Source organism: Lampetra planeri, chromosome 52 (genome assembly GCF_965212315.1).
Source record: "Lampetra planeri chromosome 52, kcLamPlan1.2.h2, whole genome shotgun sequence".
NCBI lineage: Eukaryota > Metazoa > Chordata > Hyperoartia > Petromyzontiformes > Petromyzontidae > Lampetra > Lampetra planeri.
In genome coordinates, this window is record NC_136158.1 from 7,523,007 (window position 1) to 7,543,481 (window position 20,475).

General features: G+C 55.5%; 2 protein-coding genes across 4 annotated transcripts in view; one reads left to right on the forward strand and one right to left on the reverse strand.

Annotated features, from left to right (window-relative positions):
• Positions 1-492: 492 nt before the first annotated feature.
• LOC144734699 (uncharacterized) lies at positions 493-10,276 on the forward strand. 2 transcript variants are annotated; one of them, XM_078617005.1, is made up of 6 exons: positions 494-732; positions 3,158-3,298; positions 4,401-5,658; positions 8,195-8,503; positions 9,428-9,565; positions 10,020-10,276. In XM_078617005.1, exons 3-6 carry the CDS (start codon positions 4,431-4,433, stop codon positions 10,172-10,174), a joined length of 1,830 nt encoding a protein of 609 aa, XP_078473131.1. In that variant the 5' UTR covers positions 494-732; positions 3,158-3,298; positions 4,401-4,430; the 3' UTR covers positions 10,175-10,276. The 2 variants fall into 2 exon arrangements, with proteins under 2 accessions (XP_078473132.1, XP_078473131.1); XM_078617006.1 differs by lacking the exon at positions 3,158-3,298 and having other exon boundaries at positions 493-732.
• Positions 10,277-11,338: 1,062 nt separating this feature from the next.
• The window catches only part of XRN2 (5'-3' exoribonuclease 2), a 37,072-nt gene continuing 27,935 nt past the window's right edge, over positions 11,339-20,475 (reverse strand). For both annotated transcript variants that reach the window (XM_078617004.1, XM_078617003.1), the window contains 12 exons: positions 20,186-20,275; positions 19,526-19,598; positions 18,905-18,988; positions 18,151-18,254; positions 17,060-17,139; positions 16,653-16,709; positions 16,097-16,165; positions 14,526-14,657; positions 13,986-14,080; positions 12,791-12,866; positions 12,388-12,550; positions 11,339-11,755 (listed from right to left, as the gene is read on the reverse strand). In XM_078617004.1, the coding sequence (XP_078473130.1) occupies positions 11,690-11,755; positions 12,388-12,550; positions 12,791-12,866; positions 13,986-14,080; positions 14,526-14,657; positions 16,097-16,165; positions 16,653-16,709; positions 17,060-17,139; positions 18,151-18,254; positions 18,905-18,988; positions 19,526-19,598; positions 20,186-20,275 (1,089 nt within the window). In that variant the 3' untranslated portion in view covers positions 11,339-11,689. The remainder of the gene's footprint in view (positions 11,756-12,387; positions 12,551-12,790; positions 12,867-13,985; positions 14,081-14,525; positions 14,658-16,096; positions 16,166-16,652; positions 16,710-17,059; positions 17,140-18,150; positions 18,255-18,904; positions 18,989-19,525; positions 19,599-20,185; positions 20,276-20,475) is intronic.

The window sequence follows — 20,475 nt, forward strand, 5'->3', positions numbered from 1 at the left end:
GGCACCTAGAGCTGTCACGTGACCGCACACCAGCAGCGAGCCTTCGACACGTCACGTGGCCTCAAGATGCACCTAGCCTGGCACAAGGGCCGTAGTGACGTCACCGCTACTCAGTGGTGAATGACGGCTGCTGTTTTGTGTGTGAATGCGTTTGTGTGGGTACGGGGAACGATAGCGCAGTGAACCCGGCCATCCGCGTTCGATTCCCGCTCACAATCAATGCCAGTGACGATTATCTGAATCGGTCTTGGGCCTCCCCTAGGTCAATTCAGCCTCAAATGAGTACCTGGTGCGGTTTGAAGTAAACATCGCCACTGGGGAGACAAAGGCGGCCGGGCGTGGCGCTGGCCACCCACCCCCTCGTGTACCGTGCCGGCCTTCATAGGTGCTCGCAAACAGCACTTGCCTCAACAGTGTGTTACAGACTATACGGGGTATCTTTGTCTTTGTGTTGGTCCGTGTGTGCGTGTGGGTCCGTGTGTGAGGAGTTGTGGCTGTGTGCTCAGCACAAACGCGCGATGTTTGCACAGTGCAACAGGAAACCAGAACTTTCCGTGTTTAGGCACCGTCACTTCCCCATGCACACGTCTCTCTCATCTCGCGTCTCCCATCTCTTCACGTCTCCCATCTCCTCGCCTCCCCCTTCCCGGGTACGGCCATGGGGGGCCCTGTGTGGAGTCGCCCCTGACCACCCTGAGCGCCTCGACCGCCACTTGAGGGAGGAGAGTGAAGGCGAGTGGCGGCTGCGCGATGGGCCTCGTGTCCCGTGATGGTGATGATGGTGTTAGTGGTGATGATGGTGTGAGTGGTGGTGATGATGGTGACTGACATTCGTGGTTATGTTAGTGGTGTTGGTGGTGATGAGAAATGTAGTGGTGGTAATGGTCACTGTTGCTGTAAGTGGTGATGGTCGCTGTGATGTTAGTTGGGATGATCACTGTAATGTAGTGTTGATGATCACGATGGTATTCGTGGTGATCACGATGTTAGTGGTGATGTTTTTGTTGTTAATGGTGATCACTGTAATGTTCGTGATGATGATGACGATGAGAGACGTTAGTGGTGATGATCGCACTTCACATGGCCTTCAAGGTGCACCGAGCCTGGCACAAGCGCTGTAGCGACGTCACCGCCACGGCTGCCGCTGCTGCTATGTACGTGCATCGTGTTAAGTGTTAGTTTGTGTCAGCGTGTGCCCGCTTTGTGTTTGCGAGCCACTCAGGGTAGCAGTTAGCGCGCTGCGAACCCGGCGACCCGGGTTTGATTCCCGCTCAAGTGACGATTATCTGAACCGATCCTGGGGCTCCCCTAGGTCGACTCAGCCTCAAATGAGTACTTTGTGTGGTGTGTAGTCAACATCGCCACTGGGGAGTCAGAGGCGGTCGGGCGTGGCGCTGGCCACCCAACTCCTCTTGTGGCGTTCTGTCCTTCATAGGTGATCGCTAACAGCACATGCCCCCAACAGACGATGTTAAGGCTACACGGGGGATCTCTCTTTGCAATTGGTAGTTTGGCCAATTGGAGCGAGTCTGTCTGTCTGCGACTCAGAAGGCGCCACAGGCATGGAGAAGGGGTGGGGTGATCTCGGGTAGCGAACCTGTGGAGCAGGAGAAGTCGTCCGACTTACAGCGAACTGCAGGTGGTCAACTCCCCGGTAGGAAGCCTCAGCAAGGTCCCGATTCCTTTGGGAGCTTCAACTCGAAACACGCTCGCGTGGTTCCCATCGTCAGTGAGCGAGAACCGAGCGACTTTGACTGCCGCAGAGAGCAACAACGTAACGTTGATGTCGACGCACACACGTGACCTCCACTCCTGACCTTATCGTGACCTCACACACGCACTGCTGGATGGCGAATGTATGTGGAACGTTTTTCGCACCTTACGAGGCCAACCGTGCAAATCGGAGGTGCGATGGTAAGGACAACAAACTGTACACTAAAAGCAGCTCTAAAGATGCAATTTATATATTTATTTAAAAGTGCAGAACAGCTCCAATGGCTTCCTAATAATAGATGCATTGCATTGCCCGATTGTGGCCAATCAATAACAGTTTAAACATAACGGTTTTAATCTTGATTTGAAGCTTTCGTGACTGCAGGAATCCATACTCTTTGGTTCTTTCGGTAAAGTCACGAAGGTAGAAAAAAATAATATATCACGACGTTTCGAAGCGGTCGTCCTCGGGCGGGAAAAAACAATCCAGCAGTGGAACTGCTGAACCAGCGAGAGAGCTGTTACAAGAGGTTGTTTATGTGGCGATGGGCAAGCAAGCGGGGTCTGAGCTGGAAAGGAATTCCATCCCCGGACGCAAGCACGTCAGTTGTGTTAATGGGGGAGATTAGGGAGAGAGATTAGCATAAAATGAGCTTCCGTCACCGCATAAGAGTATCATCCACACATATGCGCACAACAGCAGTGTTAATGGGAGATTAGCACTATGTTGATGGGAGAGATTAGGCAGGGAGATTAGGGGGATTAGCAAGTTAATGTCATGTCTATGTGTAACACAAGCTGCGGCGCTGCCAACTGCACTGCGAGGCAAGCGCGTCCACGTGCCAGAGAGACACAAAGCCCATCACACAGCCAGAACCATCAATACATGGAGGCTAAGGGAGCAGAGGTGGCCATGTTAGTGAGACCCCAGCCCGTTAATGCAGAGGCACCTAACAGGGCAATGCAACTCAGAGAGTCGGAGATAACAGCCAAACGGCTGGGAAGAATGGAAGCACCACAGCAAGTTAGGACTTTGCTTGGTTAATAACGTCCTTCCAATGATTGCTCAGCTTATACCCATCTTCTCGGTTGAAATTGTCTGTGTTTATATATCTGGATAGCTTCATGGACAAATCTGTTATGGTAGCCCGAAGGTTTGCAGAGTACCTTGGTCACTGACGTGCTTGCGTCCGAGGATGGAATTCCTTTCCAGCTCAGACCCCGCTTGCTTGCCCATCGCCACAAAAATAACCTCTTTTTTGTAACAGCTCTCTCGCTGGTTCAGCAGTTCCACTGCTGGATTCTTTTTTTCTGCCCGAGGACAACCGCTTGTGTTGCAATCGAAACGTCGAAATATATATTATTTTTTGTTTTATTTGATTTTTCTACCCACATGACTTTACGATTTTATTACGATTTTATTTTATTTATTATTTTATTTCAGGAGTCTCAAGACTCGTTTTCAGGAAAGGCGCTTGGCCACGAATCCCACGAGTCGTGGAAGCTTGGCTTCGTGTAGGAGGAGGAGACCGCAAGATCTCGGAGACAACCCCAAGGACGAAGTCCACTTCGCCCACCTCCTCCCGTAACGACACGTCACCACCCGGCCACATCGCACGCAAACCCCTCCAAAATTTGCGTGGTTCACAAATCTCCGCGTGATCCATCAATGCACCGCATCCAGAGGGCTGGATCACAGGCGTGTGCGCACTACCACACAAGTGTCCAGGTTGGATCCGGAATCTGTGTTCGCGGGTGGAACTTTGTCGCATGGAACTACTGCACGGTGTTGAAGGACCCAGGCTGAGAGACGTTCCGGGGTTTGGTCCGCCGCTACTGCCGATGTAGATGCAGAGCAACAACTGCAATGTTACATAAATCGGAGTTATATAATAAAAAGCCACAGATACCCGCTTCAGGAGTAGCGGAGTGTATCGCTGTAATGTCTCCTTTGTATTCGTGGATCGGCGCATTGCGTCGTTATACATTGTACAGTCTGTTCTGGATGACCACAGTCGCACACTACTGGAGAGTTTTCCATTTTCCATTTGTGCATCAGGTATCATCCGCATTCACTGCCATGGTTTGTGCAGTGGATGCAGTTTAGGGTAGACCATGAGCTTGTTCCGGGTAGTCCGGTTCTGATTTTCACTCCCACCACAACGCTCCGGGTCGCTCGGGCCGAGTTCCACCCCTGGTGGCGACCCTAGCACCACACGTCCATGAGCCATTGTATTGAGGGACTGCTCCTGTGTGGAGTTATCTTGGTGTGGTCTGGGACTGTTGTTGTTTTTGCTGAATTTCTCAAGCTTGATAAATCGGAGTTATATAATAAAAACATATTTACGTATTTAAATTTAGAGACTTGATTACCATTTTCTCTATTTTGCACTATCGTTTTTGTTGTTGAAAAAGAGCTTCATAGCTCATCAGATTCCTGCTGCAGGCTAAATAAATTGATTAAGATTCTGATTGGCGATGCGTTTTGTAAACAAACCCGTGGGGTGGAATCAACTCGTTTGCAATGGTTCCACAGGGTGTTAATAGACACACAAACATTGGAGATACTGGCCTTATCTCTAGGAACATGGAATTCCCACCACTGGTCCAGAACACGCAAGGATGTAAACGTCTCTGTGCTTTGGCCCGCGTCTCACACTGTGCCCCCACCCCACCTCCCTCCCCAGCTCTCGAGGTGGGGGAGGGGGTCGGATCTCATGGAGCCTCTCGTTGGACACTGCGACCCCCTTCGACCCCCGGGCTCATGCTCCCCACCAGTGACCTCGGCACCTGCTCTGGGTGCAGCACGAAACTGCTGGTCCCGGAGAACGGTGGTGCACCGGCCCTGCAAGCCCCGCGCAGCGACGCTCACGACCCCCCGTGGCGGTGGCGGCAACATCGGGGTCGCATGGGGTACGGGCTCCTGGAACCACCTCGACCTCCCCGAGGAGCCCTCGGCCTCTTGGAGCACGTGGCGGCCGCTGTGCCGGGCCCCGTCTCGGTCCTGCGAGAGCCTTCCCTGTGGCGAGGGGAGCGGCGGGGAGGCGGGACAAGGAGACGGACGGCGAGGCGCTGGAATAGTGGGGGGGAGCGCTGCTTGTGGTGCTGGTGGCGGTGAAACAGGTGGTTTCGGTGGACGTGGAAGACGAGGTGGTGGTGATAGTGGAGGAGACAGTGGAGGAGACAGTGGAGGTGGTGAACGTGTTGTTATTAGTCATAGGAGTGGAGGAGGTGGTGATGCCGAGGAGGAGTCAGTGAAGAGCTCTCACACTGCCGTGCGCGGTTCGCTCGTGAGCTGGCTCGTCCAGGAGATCCCCTTGGAGCCAAACCCAGGTGACCCCTCCGCCCCGAGCACCAAGCAGGGCTCCCCGCACAACTCCAACCTCACCACTGCGCCGCCCATCCCCGACATGCACCTCCTTCACCTCCCATTATCGCGCGCATCCTCCACCTCGTCGTCGTCATCGTCGGACGACGACGACGATTATTCCGGGACCCCCGCGGTGGCAGAGAGGCCCGCGTCAGCTTCGGGGCCCAGGGTTGGAGGGAAGAGGGCAGCCCTGGGGCGTCTGATGAACGGGGTCCTGGGGGCCCTGGTTTCCCCCGAGCGCCTCCTCCACCACAGGGTCAGGGTCCTGATGCGGGACCCGGCCACACGGCTCGGGGAGCTGGCGTGCCGCTTCAGGGCCCGCGTGGGGCAGGAGGTCGCCGCGGTGGAGGCGACGAGGGCAGCGGCTACGCCGAGCAGGGCCAGCGAGGACGAGCAGAGGGGCGAGGAGCGTGGGGACGAGGGAGATGGCGAGGTGGAGGCGGCTGAGGAGGAGGAGACAAGTACCACCTTCTTGCAGGAGCTGGGCGCCGCGCTCGCCGACATCCGGGAGGAAATGTCGGCGTCGCAGGAGCTGGAATCCGGAGTCTTGCAGCTACTACCGGAGGAGAGCCGAGGTGAGCGGCGATCTCCCTCCTCCGCACAGCGCGGAGACGAGGAACTACTTTTTGGAACGGCGACTCTCTTCTTCTTTGGTGCCTCGGCCTTAACGCTCGGTTCCCTGCCTGCAATGTTCCCCATCTGTCCACTTCTTTCAACATCCTAATTCTTGAGTGACTGGAGGACCGCTCCGAGAGTTCTCGATGGGCTATCAAGCAGGTGGCCGTGCGCTCCACTGCTCTGCGTCCGCAGGCCAAACTCTGCTTTACCCTCCGCTTGTGTGGGAGATGGATGCTATGGGCCGTGCAACAATGCCCCAGTGTGACGAGTCACTGTAGTCCGGAATTTATGAGAAAGCGAATAACTCTTTTGTACTTGTATGGTACACTCCGCCGTGAGCTGTTTTTTTTACAAGAATGACCTCGGTTACAAAGACTTTGGTTACAAAAAAACAAAGCAGGTGTCAGGGGTCGGGATCGAGCCCACGATCTCCTGCATACCAGGCGAGGGAGTTAACATCTCTAGCAAACGCAATCCAGGAAACCAACATTCAAGTCATGCACAACTGAAGTCAATGCTAGCAGCTAACTCAGAAATATAAAGCTAGGTAGGGGTCACTGATAAAGACCTGGTCACTTTTGCACTGGGCCATGGGGATATGAGATACATGGGGTCATGGAGTCATGGAAAGTGAGACACGGGGCACAAGGTGTGAGGACACAGGACATGAGACCTGAAAGCCTCAGTCTCAACCCTTTTTCTTAGGAGGCTCCTGAATTGGGACGTTTTGTTTAAAGCAATTGGAGCCCTTAGTGCCGAGCAGAGTGGTTTGACCGTGTTCTCGGAAGAGGCTGGCATTTTAATGGAACTCAAGTTCTCATTTAGAACGTTTTTTTTCTTTCTTGCTTTCGGCATCGGTGCCCACGAGTTTCCGGGCGAGGTTCACGTTGCTTGCTGTCTTGGTGAAGACTTTCTGCAAACATTTCAGCAGCTCAGGCCTCATCCCCGAGCCGGTGTATATTTTTACCGTACGGCTGGTTTCTGGACCTTCTCATCGCAGACGCGTTGAGCTCACCGTCCGCTGGCGGTCGTTTACGCAGAACTCCACGGGTCTTGGGTCATCGATTTGAACGTATTGGCGGTACATCGGCGGAGCGCGGTATAAAAAAACAAGATCACATTTTTGCGCAATAAATATTTGTTCACTCGATTTGCAACTGAAGAAGCTTCGCAGTCATATAGCAACACTCAGCCCTGATGACGATCGGTTGCTCCATGTTCCAAAGGCAAGATTTGACTCCTCGTGCCCTAGACTTGGTCGGACGGTTCCTCGGTTCATGAGGAATAATTTATCGGCAGACGGTAGCATCAAAAGATTACGACTTGTAGCATCACACGTTTGAATGGGAAAGCGGCTGCTGAATCTAAGTAGTGCAACTTCTGATGGAGAGTCTACAGCTCACTCAAGGGCAACAGCGACATCGTCAGACTGTTTTATGAGGACCTAGCGTACCGCCAATACGTCCATTTGGCGGATGTTGCACAATATCCCAAAAAATATTCCGCCATCAAGTTCTAGGTCCTGTGCAAGGCCTGGCCTCACCTCGCTCTGAGCTTGGTGGTCGTGCACCGGCGGGACGCTCTCGATTTGGCGACACACACAGGTGTGCAAGCACCACGTGTCCAGACGCTTTAAAGCCCTGTCCAGACCACCAGCTCTAAACAACCGTGGTAATTTTTGTCATTTAGACCAGTGACTGGCAGAATAGGAAATATGGCCGTCCCAACAGCAAGCAGTGAATCAAGACACACAACCGAAGACCGGTTTAGTCCTCATTAGGACTCATTGGGACGGCGCAGCCACCAATGTTCACTGCCGCCGTCTGCCACCGAGATGTCCGGATTTTCTCCTAAACGACAAAATGGCCTCGCATTTAGTTCCATTGGACTGGTGGTCTGGATAAGGCCAAGGGCTTTTGTGAATGGCGCAGTGCTACACAATTCTACAGCAAGCAGTCCATGGGCACATCGCCAACGCCCAACGGGGGCGGCTGGAATGACCCCCTATCCATGCTCTGCGGTCAGAGAGCGCGAGGTTCGGATCCTCGCTTGTCTCGCACTGCCTTCTGGGAGTCGAGCAGCAGAGCTGTGCGGACGAGCGCTATAGGAGCGGTACGGGAGCGGTACAGGAGTGATATAGGCGCGAACGATAAAGGAGTGGTATAGGAGCGATATACGAGGAAGCGGTATAGGAGTGAGCAGTTTAGGAGTGATATAGGAGCGAGCGGTAAAGGAGTGGTATAGGAGCGATATACGAGCAAGCGGTATAGGAGCGAGCAGTTTAGGAGTGATATAGGAGCGAGCGGTAAAGGAGCAGGATAGGAGTGAGCGATAATAGGAGTGAGCGGATTAGGTCAGCAGCTTGTGAGGCGCACAGAGGAGCGCTGTAGGCCGGGCCACGGCGATGATAACCCAACATCCCATTACTCGTTTTATACATGCAATGTGACGATCATCACCCCCCACCGCGCCCCCCCACCCCATCCCATCCAGAGTCGGCGCTAGAGTCGTGCCTGGCCGCCTGCCTGCTGCGCCCGCTTCACGGCGCCATCGTCGCCTGCCTGGAGGCCCGGCGAGGTCTCGACGGCTCAGCTTCCCGGTTGGACCGGGGCCTCCGGGCGGCACGCAGGGGGCCCTGCCCCTGCATGTGGTGCAGTGGGGAGCGGCCCCTGGCCCCCCCCAGCGTAGAGGGAGTGAGGAGGACGCTGGCGGCGATGGGTCAAGCGTACGCGCCGCACGGCAAGGTGGCACGTCTGCTGGCGGCCTGCAGGCTCGTGTACGACGCCATGGGCACGGCCACCAGTGGGTGATACCGGCAATGGCATCATCAGCACCATAAGCAGCACCATCATTATCAGCACCATCAGCAGCATAATCAGAAGCACCATCAGCATACTACTGAGCCAAGAATGTGTCCTGCACGTGACGTCACTCCATGAGGTCCACCCCCCCTCATTAATGTTCATAAGTGGGTGGAATTTTACACTAACGCAGAGGAAGGTCGATCTGAATGAAATAATTTATTACACAGTCGCTTAAACTGACGTTTCTTTACAAAGTGACGGTAAAAAATAAATCTATGCAGCACAGTGCGACATCCGTGCGTGACGTCACTGCAAAAGAGGCCCCCCCCCCCCTTTATTAATATTCATGCCCGCGTGGACATTTACACTAACGCACAAGGTTACGCACTCCACATGCTGCACCCATCCACAATAACCATTAGCGGGTGACGTCACTCCACATGGGACAATAATAATGAGCTGAACAATTTTCTATTGAATATTTCAGATTTACTGCAATATACACCCATCCTAGGACAGGCAAAAAGCTAGTCAAAAGTAACAAAACAATTATAAACATGGTTGTGAAAAATTATAATGCCTGTGTTAGTCTATCACCCCCACCAAAAACAAAAAAAATTCCACATCCCATCAGCTGCTGTCGAATGTTGAAAACCGGTCCACGCTTTTGCTCGTATTGAACCAATGCTCGTGCGAAGATGATGCACTCATGGTATGACGAAGGAGCGTTTGTCGCACTTACGTAATAATCCTTCATCGCGACCAGCGCTGAGGCAGCCCTCGGCGCGTGTCCTTCCGTCGTGTCGATGTCAGCGAAGCACCACGCGGCGCCGCCGCCGCTGCGACGTTGCCGGCGCATTCGTTGATTTTTGTGAAGTTGCTGCCATCGCCGTGACCACGACGTTTGCGGTGCCATTGCCAGGCCGGGGGGAGGCGCTGGGCGCCGATGACTTTGTGCCGGCGTTGGTGCACGTGGTGTCACGCGTGGAGCTGCCGTCACTCATCGTGCATGTGCTCTACGCCATGGAGATGATGAATCCGCTCGCCCTGCACGGGGAGGGTGCGCCACTCACCCCACTCCGATTTCACCACTATACCCACGTCAACGCTCACTCACTCATGTCACTACTCACCCGTGTGAACACTCGCTCACCCAAAGCAACGTTCACGAACCCACGTCAATGCTCGCTCACCCGCATTGCCACCGACTAACCCGCATTACCATTGGCTCGCTCTCAACATCACCCATGACTGTGCTCTAGCAGACCGACAGAGAATATAGCATCTGTATTTACTGTGGGGGCTCTGCAAGACTCTCCTCAGCGCGCTGCCTAGGAAGGGGGAGATGCGGAATAACCCTTGCCAACACCTTTCCTCGCCTCACACCCCCCCATCCCCTCCCTAAAAAGAGAATATGGCAATCCTGCACACAGGCGAACACACACTTCCGCCTCCCCCTCAATCCCTGGGATGTCTCCCTCCATCCTCCCCCCTCCCATTCCCTGCCCCCCCAGGAGGCTACTACCTGACTACGATCTACGGGGTCCTCTTCATGCTAGAGCGGGAGCCGAGCGGTGGCCGCTGCGAGCGGCGGGGCCTCAGCCGCCGGGCCCAGCGCTCGCTGCACAGCTGGGAGCGCAGGCGCACCGCCAGGCTGGCGCGCCGCTGATGGGGCCCCACTGGCTGTGATAGTGTGGGGCGGGGGACACCCCCGCCCACCATCGCGACAATAACCGGTGTCTATTATTTATACAATAAAACGTCGACAGTCTCGCGTCTTGGTCTTGTTTCCAGCAGTTTGGCGGCAATGATCACCACTTACAGGCCAGTGCTCCATCATCTTGTGCTGCCCCCCTCCCCCCAAGGCTAAATAACTGCACTCAAGAGATGCTTCGTTTGGATGTGGGCGCAATGCAAATACAAGCAGCAGGGTTATGGTTTATAATCCTGGAATCCGGCCAGGTGTTTTAAAGGTAGAGCGGCTCACGTTCGGAAGCTTGCGACTTTAGATCCTGGTGGGGGGTTAACTCAGGCCAATTGCCCCACCTTGGTGGATAACACGAGTCCCAGTGTGGAAAGACTTGCCCCGCACCGCTCCCCTTCCCCCGCCATAGGAATGTGGCATTTCCACCACTGGTTCAAGGGGCTGTAAACAAGATGAACACTGCCTCAATGCTCATTTGAGCAGCAGGACATCACTTGGGACTTGAAGTTTTTTTTTAAGTTGAGTGTGTGCGTGGGCCCGGCAGATCATCAAGCTGCGATTTGGGATTGGAACGATTTCCGCACACGCGAGAGGGGAGATGCCGCTCACGGAACGCCACAGCGGTGGAGTCGAGACGCACGCCGAGCGAACTTCGCCCCTCTTCCGACGGCGGCAACGAACACAGTTGCATGCGCGCGCGTTGGGCCGGCGCTGTGTTCGTGCTACCGCGAGCGGCCAGCCGGCACCGTGGCGCTACCAGCGTCTGGCTCGCCGCGTGCTGAGCTCGCTCGGTGAGAGGTGCCCGCATGAAAAGACGCGGCCGTGGAAGCTGTCGACAAACCAGGGTTTATTTTTCTGGGTTTTAGTAACGGACGACAACGTTGATCCCCAACCCTCCCACCCTCCCCCCAACTCTCCCACCCTCCCACCACACTTCTCAACTTTGACCCCCGTTTGCCGACCCATGAAACTAAAAACCCGCATCAACTGTTTTTTTTGTTCCTTCCAGCATAAAAAAAATCTCAGCTAAAAAAATTACATTGCAACGTTGTGCTCACATCCGACAGCCGCCGCACGACGCCCGCAGTGTACAACTGTAATTTACCGCGTGACATTTTCAACACTCAATTTCTGTTCCGGCATTTAATGACAAAAAAAATACATGACCATCATGGGGGATTAAAACTATGAAAAACGGTGGACAGAGGAAACGAAGTAAATGGGGACGGAGCGCTCAGAGACGGGGGTCACCGAGACAAGGGAGGTCGGCACGAAGCTATGATCCTGGGATACCTGGGTTCGACACCACAACGACGACGGACAAGGTGCGAACCGCGACGTGCGAACTTGCCCGGGAAGGCCCTCCCCCCCCGAGGTCAACTCGGCCTTAAAATGAGCCCCTGGTCAGGTGGCTCGGCGGCAGGCCGTGTGGTCCACGTGGAGGAGTTGATGCACCACCCCTACCCCGTGTCCCGTGTCTCAGTAGCGAGAGTAGCGGGAGGTTGGGGGGGGCATGGGAAAGCTGCCTCGGCCCGGGTAGGAACCCTGGTGGGAGGTTGATAAAGGGGAGCACAGGGGGGGGGGTGGGGGGGCGTGAGCACCCATTCCTCAACTACACACACACACAACTCCACCAAGTAGGGGCGAGTGCTGTTAGCATGTATTAAAGACAGAACTACAAATACACCTCCCTCCCCCGGACCCAACACCCACCAAACCACACAAACCACTGACCACACCCAATAAACTACCACCACACCCAACACACTATCAACACAAAAATCACAAAACCCAATCACACGGCACAGAAACACACCAATCACCGTGCAGCCTTAACAGACTGTTGGGGGCAAGTGCTGCTAGCGAACACCTATGAAGGCCGGCACAGCAGACCACGGGGTGGGTGACCAGCACCATACTCTGCCGCCTTTGTCTCCCCAGTGGCGATGTTTATACACGGCGCACTAGGTACTCATTTGTGGCCGAGTTGGCCGAGTTGACCTAGGGGAGGCCCAGGACTGGTTCAGATAATCATCACTGGTATTGGCCGTGAGCGGGAATTGAACTAAGCTCACCGGGTTTGGAGTGCAGCGTGCTAACCACTACACTACCGCTCCCCATCGACACGCGCACATGCACGCACACAGACGCATGCACACACCCGACCTCTGACTTACACGGGGTGCTCCGTGCCGCGGCTGGAACATCTGCTGCTGCTGCTGCTGGACCCCCCAACTGCCGCCTCCACTCTGCTGGAAGTTGCCCCCCCCCGCCGGGGGGTAGGATCCCTGCGACCAGGCCCCCTGGCCCCCAGAGCCGCCCCCTCTCTGTGTGGTCATCCTGGGTGGAGCAGAGGGGAGAGGGTCGCAGGCGTTCACGCACAAACCTCCCCCCAAAGGCGACTCTGTCCATCACGGTCTTAGAGACACCAGCAGAGTTGTCCAGGCGAATGTATGGGGAGCTCGTGGGGCGAGCGAGTGAGCACGTGGGTGAGCATGTGGGTGAGCGAGGCGGGTGGAGGAGGTGGGTGGAGGATGTGGGTGGAGGAGGTGTGCAATTGAAGCAGACGCCGGCCCTCACCGGTTGGAGAGTGGGGGGTTGTAGAGCTGTCGGGGCTGTGGGTTAAACCACTGCTGAGAGTCTTGCCGCGCTGGCACTGGGCCATACAAACATCTCAGATTAGCATGGTTGACAACGTAAGGTGCGAATAAAGTTCAACATACATACACACAAATACAAAGCTCCCCCATATAGAAATAACAGGCTGTTGGGGCAAGTGCTGCTAGCGAGCACCTATGAAGACCGGCACGGCACACGGCGGGGGAGGCCTGCACCACGCCCAGCTGCCTTTGTCTCCCCAGTGGCGATGTTTACACATTGCAATAGGTACTAATTTGAGGCCGAGTCAAAAGACAGGTTCAGATAATCGTCACGCTGGTGTTGGCCGTGAGCGGGAATCGAACTCAGGTCGCTGGGTTCGGAATGCAGCCCGCTAACCACTGCACCACCGCTATCATAGAATACTCGATAGAAAAAGTTTCAGTCCAACGAACAATCAGGGCGCAGGAACGCACTACGTTATGGAGCTGTGGGGTTCGGTGGGCAATGCTACTGCATGCCTACATGGAAGACTGCACACTGTTGAGTGTACAATTTGTTAATTTTATTTACGTCAGTTTTTTTATATACATACTGTACAGTATAAAATGTTATTTTGAATGTACATTTTCTTTGTTTACAATATGAACGGCAAGTTATGAAGTGTTTACAGTGTGAAATGGTATGTGATGAAGGCTGGGCACGCATACTCATATTATTGTTATAAGTTATTCAATCTACGAAGTTTCGACATACGAACAAAGCTCCAGGAACGCATCTGCTTCGTATACCGAGGCATTGCATGACCACACAGTTTCAAGCCGTAACTTGCACAGAATGAATTCAGACAATCAACATCACAAGGCGCACACGGTTAGACAGAACACGCCGCCGGTTGCAGGTGCCGTGCGTTGTACCGTGTGTGCACCCTGCGTTTTTTTACCGCAGGTGTGCACGAGGTGAGAAACCGACGGCATGGCCTAGCGAGTGTGCAATATCTTTCTGTGCTGACGTTACCATGTCGTGGGCCAAAGAGCATGGACTGTCAGAGTAAAATAATCGATGCGAGGATGAAACGGTCAGGTCCAGGGTGCCACCCAGATAATTAATTATTTCATTAATTCACTCTCTGGGTCATTTACTCGGGCGCTCGGTCGCTCATTCCCCCAGGACTCACTCTGCCGGTTGCTGGGCTGATGCTGCCCCTGGCCATAACCTCCGTGAGCCTGGGGCCAGCTGTTCCGAGAGGTCGCGGCCTGGGCAGTCGAGTGCCTGTGGTGTCGAGAAGGCAAAGTGTTCACATCCACACCACACGGCCTCATCACCTATACGGTACAAACTCACCACGCACACCACAAGGCCTCACCACCTGTACAATACAGCCTCACTAACCACACCACATTGGCCTCACCACCTATACGGTACAGCCTCACCAACCACACCACATGGCCGCATCACCTATACGGTACAGCCTCACCAACCACACCACATGGCCGCATCACCTATACGGTACAGCCTCACCACACACAGCACACGGCCTCACAACCTATACAGTACAGCATCGCCACTCACACGACTGCAGATTTAAGAGTCACTCAAGAGTCACACACAGACTCTCTCAAACACTGTCACTCACCACTCGTACAAACAGACTCTCACCATCACTCGTTCACACCGACTCTCCCAGACACCAACCCCACCGGTGCCCCTCACGCACCGCAGCATGTTGAAGGAGGCCTGGCCCAGGTGCTGTTGCTGCCGATTAGGGTTGAATCCGAGCTGCGGCTGGTAGTTGCGCCCGGGGTTCCTTTGTTCCCAGTCGCCCGGCTTCAGCACCTTCTCCGCTTGCCTGGGGTCACGCCGGGGTCACGCGGGGGTCAGTACGCATGCGTGCATGTGTGCGCGTACGCGTGTGTGTACGTGCATGAATACATGTGTGCATACGCATAGTGACGGAACAGCGGATGCAGGCCCATGTCCTTGACATCAGGACCTACCGTTGAGCTGATCTGCCCACTGACCATCGACTTGTCATCTGTAAGATGCGCCTGCCATTCTTCCACTTCGGTGGAATTTCCATTTGGTACAGATACAATGGGAGGTTGATCGATGGCCAGGTTCGGTCAAGGGATGGCTCCCTATTGGTCAACCATGTTATGTATGCTGATGATCTGGTAATTCCTGTTCACTCGGCGGAGGAGTTTGAGTCACTGCTGCCGAAGCTTACCACTTAGAGGTGGGGCCTTACGATCAGCCCAATCAAAACTTAGCACCTGCCTGGGAATTTTGCACCATCGGACCCTCCACCACAACTCCCAATTGGTGATGAGGCAGTTGTGGAGCGTGGAGAGAGTGGAGAGTTTTCCATACCTGGGCAGTATGCTCATGACCGGCTCCGGTTTGACAGCAGAGGTCTCACTCCGAATCAGTCGAGCGGCATTATCTTTTCATCGGCTGCGTAACGCTGTTGTAGCTACCTGGTCTGTCGCTCCGCACGAAGCTTCAGGTCTTCTCGGCCACAGTCATTCCCTCCCTTCTCTACGCTTGTGAAACATGGACCCCCCTAATGGAACATCTTCGCCGGTCAGAAACATTTAGGCCGGCCTGCCTACGATCCATCCTGGATATAACCAGCCTGGATTGTGTAAGGAGCTCTCAAAATCCTTGAAAGATCTGGGCAAAGTCCCATCGGTGAGCTCCTCCGGCAGGCAAGGCTGTGTTGGCTGGGTCATGTCGGCCGCATGCCCAGCCACCGCATGCCTAAACAGCTTTTGTCCGGCCGGATAGAGGGGGCTAAATGGGCACGGCACGGGCTAGAGAAGAGATGGAGTGATGTGGTACAGGAGGATGTGGAGCTGAGTGGACTTTGCGATGACTGGTATCAGCAGTGTTAAGATCGGCCTCTGTGGAGGAGGCTCGTGAAGGACGCTACTGGGCAGTTTGAGGCAGTCGCTCTCCAACAACGGAGAACGGAGAAGCGACGCTCACAACTAGCGGAGCCCCGGATGGCTAAAGCACAGCAAGTTGTCACAGTAGGTGGCACAGGTGGTGCATCAGCCTGTCATCTCAGTCAACCCGTGGCACCTGGGTCTGCCCCGTGACATCCTGCCAGCGGGCGTTCGACACTTCACGTGGCCTCAAGGTGCACATGGCCTGGCACAAGCGTCGTGGTGACGTCACCGCCACTTAGTGGCGAATGGCAGTTGTTGTTGTATGTGCACAAGTACATGTGTGTGCATGCGTGTGCATGCGTGTCACGACCGCCGAGCGAAATTGTTTGGAACTCACTTGGCCCCCGGGAGGAACTCAGCCTTGAACACGAATCCTTCCTCATACTGCGGGTCCCGGAACAAGATGCTGCCACACGGAGGGGGCGGGAGGGGGGGGGGTCGGGGACTCTGAGACGACGGCGAAGAGGTAGGGGGGAAGGGGAGGACAGAAAAAGGAGGAGTGCCACGAGCTCTGGTTGCAGCAAGAGCGAGGGGCAAGGCACGCCCAGGGCCGTCCATAGGGGGGGGGAGGGTGTGGGCCCCCTGACGCCTTCAAACTAAACCAAAAGGGAGTATTACATCTGACACCACCGTGACATGAAAGCACAGAGGCCCTACCCCCCTCCCCCCCCAATGCATGGGGCCCGGGGCGGTCGCCTCAATTTGCGGCTCTCGGTGTGAGGTGAGTCGGGGGGGAGGGGCAGTGACACGATGAGGAACTGATGATTGCTGACTGAGAACTGAGAAGTTCCAGGTCGGGGTTATCGGGGGCCACGGTGGATGAGTGGGGTGGGCGATCGAGGGGGTGGGAGATGGGCAACGGAGGGGTGGCTGGTTGCGATGTCACCACTGACCTCACACAGCTGTTGTGCTTCACATCAGGCAGCGTGGGCACAGGGGACTGCACAACCCTGTGGGACACACAAAACACACACAAAATACAAAGTTCGCTCATATAGCACGAACAGACTGTTAGGGCTAATGCTGTTAGCGAGTAGCACGTATGAAGGTCGGCACACGATGGGGTGGGTGGCCAATACCACGCTCGGCCGCCTTTGTATCTTTCTATCCCCAGTAACTTCTATTTACACACGGCATCAAGTACTCATTCGAGGCCAAGGGCCAGTTCAACGTCGTAATTCTTATTGGCCGCGACTCGAACTCGCCAGGTTTGTAGCATAGTGCACTAACCATTGCAGCACTGCTCCCCACTGTGTACAAACTCGCGCGCGGACACACACGCACGTGCGTACGTCAGTACCTGCCAGGCAGGATAGAGTCCTGGTCCAGACGTAGTTTACTCGTCATGCCGTGGCAGAGGTTGGGGGGCAGATCCACCTCCTACGGAGGGGGAGATATGGTGAGGAACGGTGAACAGGGATTGGGCCAGTCCAAGTGACGACACCAGATAGCGTTACAGTTCACCAGGATTGCTCCAAGTGAGCCTGACTGCTGATGAGAAACCAAACGTTAAAAGCGGCCCAGAGTTCTGTACATGTCGATGCAGTGGTCCTTTACACAAACGCCAAGCGGAGGGGTTGGGGTCAGGTGAATGCCACCCCCCCCCCTCCCCCATCTGGACCCATGACACCCACACTCCCCTACAAGGACCCGTGACCCCCACGCTCCTCCCCCCACCTGGACCCGTGACCCCCGCGCCCCCCACCTGGACCCGTGACCCCCACCTGGACCCGTGACCCCCACGCCCCCCACCTGGATCCGTGACCCCCACCTGGACCCGTGACCCCCATGCCCCCCACCTGGATCCGTGACCCCCATGCCCCCCCACCTGGACCCGTGACCCCCACGCTCCTCCCCCCACCTGGACCCGTGACCCTCGCGCCCCCCACCTGGACCCGTGACCCCCACCTGGACCCGTGACCCCCACGCCCCCCACCTGGACCCGTGACCCCCACCTGGACCCGTGACCCCCACGCCCCCCACCTGGATCCGTGACCCCCATGCCCCCCCACCTGGACCCGTGACCCCCACGCTCCTCCCCCCACCTGGATCCGTGACCCCCATGCCCCCCCACCTGGACCCGTGACCCCCACGCTCCTCCCCCCACCTGGACCCGTGACCCCCACACCCCCCACCTGGACCCGTGACCCCCATGCCCCCCCACCTGGACCCGTGACCCCCACACCCCACACCTGGACCCGTGACCCCCATGCCCCCCCACCTGGACCCGTGACCCCCACACCCCCCACCTGGACCCGTGACCCCCATGCCCCCCCACCTGGACCCGTGACCCCCACACCCCCCACCTGGACCCGTGACCCCCACGCCCCCCACCTGGACCCGTGACCCCCGAGCCCCCCACCTGGACCCATGACCCCCACGCCCCCCCACCTGTCCGTTCTCAGCTCCGCCGCTGTAGAGCTCCACCATGAAGTCCTGCAGCGGGTGGTACTGCCCCACAAACAACACGTCGCTGCCGAGGCTGTTCCTACGCACTGAGCAGGGTGGGGGGGGGTGAAGGGTTGGTGAATCATGTAAAGATCTGTGAGACTCCGAAGCCAAAAAGACGGAAGGACGGCCAGACAGCGGCTCAGGTCAGAGACGTTGAGCTGGCACTTTCATTAAACTGGGTCCTCACCAACGACTTGCATAGGGACCCAAAGACTCACAGGGATACCTATAGACTTCGCATGGAGACCCAAAGACTCACATAGAAACCTTTAGATTTACACACACTGGGTTTATGATTAAACCGAGTTCTCAAGTATCTGTCAAGAGTCACCAATGGCTACGCAAAAAAATGATTGCCTTGCATATGGTTTGATGCTTAATTGGAAAAATTCCAGCTCTTGACAAAATCTCGGATTGACCACCACATGACTGCGAGCGTTACTCTCAGCGGCAGAGCGGGTGGGGTGGTTACTGTACTCTATTTACTGTGTGCGGAAACAGAGGTCACGTGAAGAGGAATTAATCTCAAAGGTAGCTCTGCGATATCCGCTTACGTGGGCCCGTGTCCACCACGTAGGGCCACAAGACAAAACGCCAATCGGGACAAACACAACTTGGACTCGCGAGGTGATCATGGGGGGGGGGGGGGGCATCGGGGGCGATCGGGGGGATGCAGGGGAGGGGGGGGCCTCACTCTCGTCCTCCGAGAGGTCGGGGTAGACGTCCGCGAGGGCCGCACGCAGACGGCGCTCGTCCACGAAGGGCAGCAGCGCCACGCCTATGGGCAGCACGAGTTACACGCATTACACAAATACACACACACACAACTATCCCCCTGTATAGGCTTAACAGACTTTTGGGGCAAGTGCTGTTCGCCAGTAGCACCTATGCAGGACGGCAAGGCCCACAAGGGAGTGGGTGGCCAGCACCATGCCTGGCCACCTTTGTCTCCCTAAGTGGCGATGTTAACACATAGTACCAGGGACTCCTTTTAGGCTGAGTCTACCTAGGCAAGGCCGAGGACTGATTCAGATATTCGTCGCTACACCATTTCCTTAGTTACTCCATCTAAATGATTGAGTGAAGATGTTTCAGCAACTCAGTTTTACCGTAAGTCGTTTAAACGTAATTTTTCTGAACTGACTTGTGTGAGGAAATTAATTTAGTTTTTTATGTGAGCTGTTGTCCATTTTTTCTGCAACGAAGCTGTTTTTGTTCCAATTTCTATTTGGCTGTTTTTATTAATCCTGTTCAACTCATCATCAGCTGTGAAATCAACTTCAACCATCATTGGTGGGTGGATGGTGGGGCTCACCCTGCCAGGCGTACTTCTTCCCGTTGAGGTCGATGGAGAAGTCGTCGGGATAGAAGTCGATGATTTTCGAGTCCTGTGGGAGTGAAAATCACGGACACGTGTGTACAAAGACAAAGTCCCGCTGTATAGCCTCAAGACTGTTGGGGAAAGTGCTGTTAACGAGCACCTATGAAGGCCGGCACTGCACACGCGGGGGTGGGTGGCCAGCACCACGCCCGATCGCCTTGGTCTCTTCCCTAGGAGGGATGTTTACTACAGACCGCACCAGGTACTAATTTGAGGCCGCGTTGACCGAGCGGAGGCCCAGGACTGGTTCAGATATTCGTCAGCGATGTTGACCATGAGCGGGAATCGAACTCGGGTCGCCGGGTTCATCATGCAGCACGCTAACCGTTACCACGACCGCTCCCCCCCGGGCACATGCACATATGCACACACGCATGTGGTTGTTGCTGTCAGGCTGTAACATCCCAGAGCTGGGTGAAGACCTCCCCCACTTCCCCCCCCCCCCACCTTCCGTTGCCTCTGCTGTAACTCCGTTTCACCGCTATCTCTTCCGCCCCCCCTCTCGGTCTCTGCTCCATCGTTACATTGTCCATTTTTGTTCTGAAAAGTTCGGGTGAAGGTGGGGAGGTGTTGGGGAGGGGGAGCGAGACTCACCGGGTTGGACATGAGCTTGCGCCACGTCACCGGCAGGAAGTTGCCGCTGGCCTCCGGGAACACCCCCATCAGCTGTTCCAGGGGCTTGAACTGCAAGGGGGGGGGACAACCACGTTTCAAGTTTGAAGTTGATTGTGTGTAACCAGATGACAATTTAAGAGATCAGGATAGAAGTATAATTTGCAGGAGTGACTCATCTAGGTCACCAATATGACAATAGAAACATAAAAAAAAACTCTTTTATTCAGCATCCATGGGGAATGGAGGGTGCCGTTTCATCAAATATGCGG